The sequence below is a fragment of the Solea solea genome, chromosome 14, assembly GCF_958295425.1.
Source record: "Solea solea chromosome 14, fSolSol10.1, whole genome shotgun sequence".
NCBI lineage: Eukaryota > Metazoa > Chordata > Actinopteri > Pleuronectiformes > Soleidae > Solea > Solea solea.
Window position 1 is genome coordinate 25,961,346 of NC_081147.1, and position 10,844 is coordinate 25,972,189.

At 40.5% G+C, this 10,844-nt stretch overlaps 1 protein-coding gene across 2 annotated transcripts; it reads right to left on the bottom strand.

The window, feature by feature from the left end:
* Positions 1-169: 169 nt before the first annotated feature.
* pcgf1 (polycomb group ring finger 1) lies at positions 170-8,539 on the bottom strand. 2 transcript variants are annotated; one of them, XM_058648953.1, is made up of 9 exons: positions 8,387-8,539; positions 5,081-5,186; positions 4,841-4,993; positions 4,673-4,744; positions 3,935-4,040; positions 3,797-3,839; positions 1,666-1,749; positions 584-664; positions 170-354 (listed from the first exon to the last, which is right to left on the bottom strand). In XM_058648953.1, exons 1-9 carry the CDS (start codon positions 8,471-8,473, stop codon positions 304-306), a joined length of 783 nt encoding a protein of 260 aa, XP_058504936.1. In that variant the 5' UTR covers positions 8,474-8,539; the 3' UTR covers positions 170-303. The 2 variants fall into 2 exon arrangements, with proteins under 2 accessions (XP_058504936.1, XP_058504935.1); XM_058648952.1 differs by having other exon boundaries at positions 1,666-1,752.
* Positions 8,540-10,844: the final 2,305 nt, after the last annotated feature.

Sequence of the window (10,844 nt, forward strand, 5' to 3'; positions counted from 1 at the left end):
TTCACCAAAACCACTTTAAGACGTAAATGTTCACCAGGTCTGATGCGGTCGCAGAAACCTGTGAGTTGTGGGGGCGGGGAAAGGCCTCGAAGAAGAAAAATAGTGTAGGTTTAAAATGTAACATAAGTTATGTTAACTAAAAAGAACAAAGACATGCTCACCACACTCGTAGTTTTTCCCATTTAAAATTTATTCTCAAAAAATACAAAACAAGGAAAATAAGTATATGTACACAAACACTATTAAAATAGAATATGTATTGTACAAAATATGTACAGCTTTCCTCCGACTGAAAAACCACTCCTATCTGCTCCTTTTGTCCTTGATGGTGTAGTGAAGCACTAACGGCTGAGCCTAGGAGAGAAAAAAACATTATTTCTGTTCATCCGACACAGTCAACGTCTGCTAATGTAGTGATATATAAATATTAGCTTTCAAGCCTCAGGATGTTTGTTGACAATTTAACTTTTATTTTTTTTACAGTGAAATATTTATCGTAGAGTAAAATAGAAAATGTGCTCATGTGTGAAGGAATGTTTGACATTTGTTGGCGGCGAGGAGCCGACACTGGCTCTTACTGTACCTTGCCAAACCAGTGTGAGAGCCATAATCGTTTCATGGTCATGTGATCGGGCAGGGACTCGTTATTGAACAACATCTGGACCTGTGGGGGAGACCACACACACACACACACACGTGAGGGGGGGGGGGGGAACCTGAAACCAGCGTCTGTGCTGATTTTAACGTGTGAACAATGACTTCTGTTCATGACAAAAGGAAGCAGGAAACAAACACGGGGACACTGTTGCAACATCAATGCAAGTTTGAAAAATTAAACTTAATCACAATTATAAAGTATATATTTTAAGTGGGTCCTTTTTTCTTTTATTGAAGATTGAACCAAATCCACCTTAAACAACCATCTCACCTCTGCTTGACATTTACCAGGGTCTATGAATGCATCTCGTTAGCTCTGCATTACTATCTCTCACGTGCTGAAATTCAGAATATTCAAACAATACTTTTGCAAGAATTGCCTAATCCCTTATCTCAACAGATTACAGGAAATCCATATCAAACATGAATATTTATTCAGTAAGTATAAGAAAATGATCCAGATTACTGCTACATTTATTTGCAGTTAAGATTTTGTTTAAAAGCAACACTATGCAACTTTTTTTTAAACCCTTAAAATCTTTTACAGTCGGCCGAGCTGCGAGGACTAACTGACTGAAACTATTTTAATAATTTAATTTCAATGTAAAAACCAGATCTGATTATGTGAATATTTCCTGGTTTGTTTCCTTTACTTTATCATTTAAAGTGAATAGTTAAGGGTTTTGAGAACATGAGTATTTTGGGAAACACTAAATCAACATTTGATGACAATTTATGGCCCAAGTAATGGAAGGAGTAATTGAGGAAATAATTGACAGATTCATTGATGCTGGTCACCAGCACTTACATAGAATACATAGAATCTTTCATGATTGAACAGCAACATTTTGTGTTTATTTTTATCTTTAGCCATAAATACACTGATGAGTCACAACATGTAAGATGATAACAGAGAGAAGAAGAGATAAGATGTTAAAAGTCTAAGTGACGAGGAGCTGAGTCCTCATATACATGATTGTATGAACTGTGCTGTGGACGATGACTGACCTGGTGTTTCTCCACGTTTAGCCGATGACACAGCACTTTCCGTAGGTGTCTGACTTCAGCGCGGACAGAACAGCGGACAAACTTCTGCTACAGTGACAAATGAAAAAAAGAAGAAGACGACACAGTAAATAAACAGACGTGTAACGACAGCAGTCAAAGACTCAAACACGTGAGGCGTGTTAGGCAGACGCCTTGATGTCTGCGTTGTATCGCAGGGTAAGATGCACATTTACTCCGGCGCGCAGCTGAACCGTGGAAAGTTCAACAGAATCAACTGCTGTAGAACTTACTTTACGCTGCGAGCACTGACTCACATTTCTGCTCTCGCTGTTCAGTTCAAGTAAAAAGTGAAAAAAAAAAAAGAAGCCTGACAGTCAATAAATATCTCTTTAGTTTTGCTTGTAACACGAGCAGAACTGACTGTGCCGTCTATAAAGTGCTGTTTTTAAAATGTGAGCATTTTTAAGATGCCTTTTTAAAATGTTTATGCAGCACTGACACATTTCTACATCTGTAGGAAAAACAAACTAATAACGAGGAAACGGCGTATTGACAGGGTGTGGCGTTCTCCTGTTACAATTTAGATTTACAGCTAAAAAATAAAAAAACAAGCCTGGTTTCTGCTGGATGTTCTCCAGTCTCACTTGACTTATTACGCACGGTTAAGCCTTACAGCTAAATTTCCCTTTCCCCCCCGAACGCAGCACAGGACAGTATTTCTTCTAAAGCCGAGACAGAAATATCATTTACCAAATTTCCACCTCTGTAGAAAGCGTGGAGGACGAGCGGTCGTGCTGCGTGTCCAATCAGCGTGAGAGAGTAATGTGTTAGCAGAGGTTAAAGAGTCACAACGCAGAACGCTACGCGAGGACAACGCTCACCTCAGGAAACTGAGACGACACAATATCAAGGGTCGTGTTCTTGTTCCTCATCGATTAGTCTTTTTATGAATCTTGTATTAGACAACAATGATAATAACAATAATTATAATATTATATGACCAGCTAAAGGTATGAATTTATCGACATTTTGTTTAAACCCTAATTACAAACAACCATAATCAATGTGCTGAAACATTAGCAGACTCATTAACTGTATTTACTCGGCTAAGAACAGGACATTTTCCCCTCGCTCTTCATGTGCCTACAGCCTGGAAAAAAACAAAACACCAGGAGGCTTCATTTTGTTAAATATTACTTTGTAATTTACTCGTCTCGTCTGGCTTGCTGGTCTGTGTCTCTAAATAAATGTGTCTTGTAAGCACTTTTTATTTGGCCTGAGCATATTTTCTCTGCATGACACAACAATAAAAAACTGATTAAAAACCAGATTAAAAATCTGGTTTTTAATCTTTAAATACATCACAGAAACATTACATCATACATTCATATTGCACAAGAAATAAATTCTAACATAAACCTAAACTATGATCAGTGACTTTCAGAGCCACACAAGTGTTCCTGTACGATGATGGCGCCCTCTGCTGGCCAACCGGCCTCATCACAGCGAGCCTCACTGACAGCTGGGCAGTGTGGAGAATAAGCAGCACAGCAGAGTTTGACATGAGCTGTATGTTTCAGTTAAACTGCTCCACCCAACAACCGTGACTCAAGTCTCGACTCAATCCAACCTGAGCCGAGTTACACGCTTCCACTTCCCACGTCCAACTATGCTGTCTGCCAAGTACTGAGCACTTATGTTTCCATTTGTCTTTGTTTGGATTTGATTTGTAGACGTTCAGAGAACAGTGTCGTGACAATTTAGGCTTTGCATAAAAAAAACACGGAACACTTTAGCTCCACACTGCAGATCACAAACAACGGCTGCAGTACATTTATAAAAAATAAATAAATAAAATACAGTGGGCCGGGCAGGAAATGAAGAGAGATTATTTCTATGCTTCACTGATGCACTTGTCCCACTTATCCATGTCCCAGTGAGAGAATGTGGCGTCATCAGCAGAGCGCTGATTTCTGCTGCTGCTGCAGATGTCACAGTGCCGTGTATTTGCTTAGCAGTTATGGGCAGAAATGACTTGTTAAGGCCTAAAAAAAAAAAGAAAGAAAAAAAAGAAAGAGTCCCCGGAGACTCTGCAACCACCAATTTGACCTAAAACACTGAATAAACTCACCTGAAGCGTCAACTTTGTCTTGTCTTTTCCAGCAAACGACGGACTGTGAAAGATAAAGCAGAAGAGACACGGCGGTGAAAACACACGTCTGTGTTCACCGAGTCGACCTGTGGAAACTGTGTTTCATCTCTGTCTTACCTTAGCCTTTCTAAACAGAGGGAAACCTGCTCGTCATATCTGTAGAAGTGAGCTTTGGAATGGTCAAAGCTTGTGTACGGTAAACCTGCAGCATCGGGTACGGAATCTAGTGAAGGGGAAACAAAGACAGATGAAGAGTGACTTCAACTCAATCATTGGGTCTCTGTATCATCCTGGTGTCACTTTGCCTCTCAGTCTCGGTCTGAGTGCTGCAGGATGTAAGAGTCACTGCACGTTTACATTTTCATCCACCACCTAAACCTGTGGTTGTGCTGTAGAGTGAGGAGGAGGAGGAGGAGGAGGAGGAGGAGGAGTTCCCCTCTGACAGCTCAGCAACGATCGCTGTAAAACACAGCAGGATCTCCCCACAGCAGCAGCGACGTTTAAGACTCTGTTACAGGCTCATGGTGAGCGGCCGGGTGGGTGAATAACCACAACGAAGAATGACCGGAAAATACCCGCCAGATATCATACAACACATTAAACACTGGATGAATATAACTTGAAGCAGGTTTGGTTGAAGAGAAGAGAGAATGACAGGATTGTTAAAATCCTGTCATTCTCTACACTTCCAATTTCCCCACAAATGTCTCTCCAGTTGAATGCATTACATTTGTGGAAAGTGTCCGAGTAGTAAAAAGAAAAAAATAACAGGCTCATTGTGTCGTGCAATAATTCTACATAAATAGAATTAAACCAATTCAATGTATTAAAGTGTAAAGAGAAGCTGAGACTTACCGTCCCCTGCAGGTTGGATGACTCTCTCTAACCCACGCGACTGATAAAACTCTTTTATTCTTTTGTCTTCACCTGTTCAGACAAAGACGTGGACGTCATTTATTAACAAACATCACAGGGAAACTGTGGCTAAATAAGTTTACAGCACAGAGAGCGGGCTCGACGTACTTTCCTGAAGTCCAGGCACCAGTTTGTAGACGATGTCTTGCATGACTCGATCCAGCTTGAGGTTGAGTAAGGGCTGCGTCTCGTGGATTTTGATGTTGCACATGGGACAGTATTTACTCGTTTGCAGGTATTTAACGATACAACTTTTACAGACTGCAACGAGAAGAAAGACGTAGAAGTTTGTGAATATGAGAAGAAAAAACTGTTTGAATAACACGAGTTGAACAGTTCTAAACTCACAGGTGTGCAAACACTCAGTAATTGTCGTGGCATCGATGAAGTAGCCCGCACACAGGTAACAGACGATGTGTTCGTTCAGGTCCTTGATCTTCAACTTCACCTCCTCCTGATGAGACAAATGTGTGGTCGGTAAAATCCACAGAGCAACATAACGAAACAGAAAGTGTCACAGATGGCTCTCAAAACTCGAGATAGACTGATCGGGCAGAAATTTGCAATTTTTCAAATATTACAACTGGCAAATTATTATGCATTAATTTGCAAATTCACAAAAACACAAAAGTTTTTCATCCAATTATTTATTCTTTCTCATGTTTTTAAGTTAGGTTTTCATAAATACTGTAAAAACTGCCCTGCAGTGTGGACATAAATTGTAAACTGGAGGGACAGAGCATAGCTACTGAAGCATTTGATCATTAAAGGGCTCATAAGGTGTTCTATCAGATGAAGATCAGTAACTGTACCGATCCAATACCTACATCAGTTATTAATGACAATATGCGCCAATCTATTGAATTATGTGAAGAAAAGCAAACAATTTATGCCAAAAAAATGATTGATTCCAAGTCCAGGCACTCACAAATGGTTTTGTGAGTCAAAGAGCCTCTTATCTTTACTCTTCTGGGATCATTCATCACACCAGTAACTCTACTGCACTGGGTATGTGTGTCAACGACATTTTGTATCAGGCGAGCTAACACAGCACACACACACACACACACACACACACACACACACACACACACACACACACACACACACACACACACACACACACACACACACACACACACACACACACACACACACACACACACACACACACACACACACACACACACACACACACACACACACACACACACCAAAAAAACAAAGCATCAGCAGTTGGCAGCTATTTAATGTTTGCTTCATCAACAAGCAGCGCAGCCAAGAATAATCTCATCCCGGCCACTTCCCCTCCACATACAGTGATTTGTGCTGCTAACTAATTTAACGCCGCTGTCAGATCCTTACATGATTTACTCGGTCACTTAGCAAAACCCCGGTGTCACCATCAAACTGAGAAAGTCTGACATGATTTGTGCAACATCGCTAACCAAAAACACAGCTTGAGAGAAAATGGTTTCCATATTTTTACAGCTTTTAAGAGGCTGTCACTACAGAGTGACAGGTCGTGTGTGTGTGTGGGGGGTGGGGGGGGGGGGGGGGGGATCAGCGGAGGGTGTGCGACAGTGTTGAAGTTATCGTCGATGATGTTATCATTTATTTTAAACATAGATTCAAGCTCATGATAGAACCCAGCTGTTGCTATTAATCGATCTTCATGTTGACTTTGTACAGTGTGTTTCCCAAAGACTAGGTCATCTCGCAGGAGGTTTTTCGGTCCCCAAATAAATTTGTATTACTTCTCCAAAACTTTTGGTTAAGATCTGTATGTATATGTTTGAAAAAAAATACTATAAATTAAGTTTTAACTTGCCTACGATACATCTCTTAGAATTAATTTGTTTACCATTTCAAAATTATATTAGATGTCACAGATGTTGCCATAAATGAGTTGCTACATTATGCACACATTTGACTGATTGTGATTTGGGTCAGGTTAGTTTGAAGCCTGATTTATAGTCCATCACTTGACACTTTTAAAGTTTTGAGCAACAGAAATGGACAAGGAAAAAAAAGGCTCAACATAACCTAAAGCCCAAGCCTGAGTTCAAATAACATGTATCTCTAAACCTGCTGCTTTGTCAACCCAGGTTTTCAACACCAGGCTCTGAACACGTTTACATAAAAAGGGGCACGTTACGCGTCATCTCACTCAATTTCGGCACAGATTGAACCAATCCTGCGACGCCTGCTTTGGTCAGAAGGTACAGGTTATTACAAAGGCAAGCTATAAAGCAGAACATTACAGCTTGTTAGGGTTAAGTTATATAGCCTCAGTGCATTCTCATTTCCTCCTGTTAATGTCCGACAGGACAGCTGCTCACTGTCCCGGGCTCCGTAACTGACACTGTCCTATAAAAGAAGCCCTAAATGTGGGATAAAGCATAATCAGTGTTCTAACAATACAAACATATTCGGTTAAGTGAGTTCAACATCACAAGATCTCAAAAGTCTCCCGCTGAACAACACTTTCACACCTGAGTTGAGTGGAACTCACCCCGAAGAGTGACAAGTGAAAGTGCAGCGTTTCAAGCTCAAACTCTGAAATTAAAGTTTGAAGCAGCATATGTTGCCACGGTGATCTTGCCAGGGTCAAAGAGAGACACTTTCATGCCACAAAAAACCTCTGGCTTTTGTTTCATATAGCTCGTAAATCCACTAATCTGTGCGGTAATGCAGGTTGTTCCTCTGCTCTCAGTGGAACACATGTAACTCATCCCATGATGATCCATTCATGTGCAATAAAAACACTGTCATTCACTGCAAGCAGTTACTTAATGTCTTTAATGTAAAGTCTATTGCATTTTCAAAACTTAATAGTGTTAAGTTGTTTAATGTTCTATATTAAACATTCATAGATGTGAAATGTTTTACCGTGATTATCTGTGCTGATTATCTTATCTTATTACAACCATCACATGACTGAGCACTTTTCTTGTTTTATGGGTAAAAGTGGAGCTTAAGTAGAGGTTTTCCGTGTTTCACTGTGAATAAACCTGGTTATAAAGAACTCAAATGTGCCCGCAAATCAAACAGAAAGCGTGTTTAAAGTTTAAATGGCTCCGCGCAGACATTCATTCTCTGACCTTTATCGTCCGCGTGTAACAAGAAAACTAAAGAGCGTTCTTACGGGGACGTTAGATTCCACACTAAAAGTGGGTTTTGGTCCGTGAACAAAGTGGCGTCCTTGTTCCCGATAAACAGTCGGTGGGTCAGTAACAACAAAACCAAGAGCAGAGAGCCCGAGAGCCCGCGGAGGCAGCAGCGGTTCCCGCTCCCGTTCGCTCACACGGTGCTTTAACGGCTCACTAATCCCCAGTTACGGCGATGAAAATTGGCCCACGTGTGTGGTAATGTGAGTAAAACAACAGTTAATTCACGCGGTTCGGGCAGTTTGGGTCAGAACAACACGGGTGGACACCCCCACCCCCCCCGTCTCTCTCCCTCTCTTTCCCCGTTCACGCATGCTCACACACGGCTCTCTTCAGCATCGCTGTCGCTCTCGCTCCATCAGCGCAGCGGAGAAGACAACGATCTCCCCCGTGAGTGCACGCGTTTCGGTCGGCTCTGCCGCGGTCCCGGCCCCCGCACCCGTCCTCCCCGGTGCAACCGAGCTCCAAACTCGCGGCCACTCACCTCGTTCCTCAGCGGGTCCAGTTTGTAGACGGACTGGAGCTGATTTCGTAGCCGCATCGCTATGGCCATCGGACCTTGCTCCGCCATCTTTGGGAATTATGCTTACTTCCGGGTAAACCGGATGTGTCATTTTTCAGCGCGCTGGAGAAGGCGGGTAAAATCTGCGAGTGAAAATAAAACAACAATAAATAAATAAATAACGACATAAACACATCAACGTGGATAAAAAAATTGTATTTAAAAACTTTAAAATATTGCATTTCACTTGTATCACTTTCCAACGAAGGAATTCACAAAAATAAAGAACTTCTAATCCAATCCAACTTTATTTATAAAGCACTTTAAAAACAAAAGCTGAAACAAAGTGCTGAATCAGATAAATAAAACAAATAAAATGTAAAAACGTGAGACCCAATAAACAATAAAACAATAAAAAATACAATACAATACTGTAGAAAGTATAAAAAACAGCACTAATAAACAAGTCATATAATAAAACTATATATGTATATGTATGCATACACTAACATATATACATATATATATAAAGAAGAAAAATACCAACGTCTCATACTGGGTAGAAAGTCAGAAGCATTTAAATAAAGTCAGGGTAATGGAGAAATAACTTATAATAATATAACAAGAAAGGAATACTGAGTTAAATTTTCACACTTTTCATTGTGTATCTCAAGAAAACATAGTATCTAATCAAACTAAGTCCACTTGTCATAGATAATCATGTGCTTTTTGACCTAATAGATGTTTTAAATGTATAAAGACCAGCTGCTTACTTACTACTTATGTAGGCAAACTCTGGTCTGGCCTGGTGAAATATAATCATTTTTCAATCCAAAGTAGTTGTTGTTACCCAAAGCACGCAGCTGTCCAGGACTGTCCAGACTTTCACAGACCTCAGTTTCCCTGGTCAAAACTGTGGATTAAAACAGGCAGATGGAAACACAGCCAGTTTCAGGTATGTAACCTTAAAGCACAAGTCGTTGATGTTCTATCCTAAATCCCTATGATTCTCGGTTTGCTCTTCAATCAGAGATGTCTGTGTTCAACTATTTTGTTATTCTCTACTCTGGGCAATAGAGGGCACTGCAGTCATATGCTTCAGCCACTTGTTAGGACAGTGTTTGTAATTTGTTGATATGTATTTGATGTCACATGGCAAAACATCTCCCAGGACTTTATGTACTCATGAGTGAAGTAAAGTTGCTGTGAAGGAGAAGCCATTTCAAATTATGTATTCACCATAATCATTTTCTTCTGCTCAGCGGCTCCGGCCTTTGAGTCAGCATCAGACATAATGTTCAAAGGTGTTATATTCCAGCTTTTACCATATATTTCCATTTCATGTTTATTTAAGTACACTTGCAAACCACTTTATGGCAGGAACATGTGGGCTATAGAGTATACACTCCTTAATTACATGTTAGAAGCCTCTTGATAAGGTTGACAGATGTATTTGGCACCGGCCCAGGTTACAGAGCACGAGCTAAGACACAAACATAGCCAAAGGTGTTCACAGATAAAGGCTGAAGTGTGGGAAAAAACACTGTTAAACCAACCACAACCCTCAGCAACACGGTGAATGTGGTGGGTCCTGTAACCTGAGTCCCCCTCACACCCTGACACCGACAGAACACAGGCAGGCAGGCGGACGGACGGACGGGAGGACTGCATGCACTCCAATTAGATCTGGTAAATTATGGCCGACAACATGATGTGCTTCTCAAAACACGCACACACGCACAAAAACACTCCATCACTATGTTGTACAATTAAAAATATGCTTTCATACTCAACTATGGCGATGTAGTGTGATGTAATTTGTATTAATGTATGTTTACATTGTTATTTGGACAATTAAAAAGAAAGAAAACAACCAACAGCATGAATACATCACATTCACATTTGCAACATCAGAGCAAAAATAACAGATCTAAACTAAACTAAAACAGAAAAAAACAAGAATAACGTCATTGTTCTGTGTCTCAAAGTAGAAGAAAATAACTTATCGAGCCTATAACTCTCCTTCACATCATGTCGTTCACATTTTTAAAATAAAATCAAGGAACTGATTCAGCATTCGACGATCTATACATTTTGTTTGTGAACCTATTTAATGATATTTAGGTTTTCACTTATTTATTGAGCAGTTTAGATAACTTACATGTTAATTAAACTAATTATTAACAATGCATTATTATGAATTAAAAATAAAAATGGGTCTAATCTGAGTTTAATTGGCTTTACTGGCCTCATCTTTGTGGTGGTAACCCCTTTCACTCAGATGAGAGCTTGTGACTGTTGTGTTTGAACCCTCAGACTGTTTGGGGCGGTTGAATGAGTACTTCTCTCCCCTCCTTCAACAACAACCATGGAAAGGGCTCTTGAGAAAAGCACAGAGCCATTGGCCCCCGGTGGCCAGCGGCACAGAGGACTGTGGTTG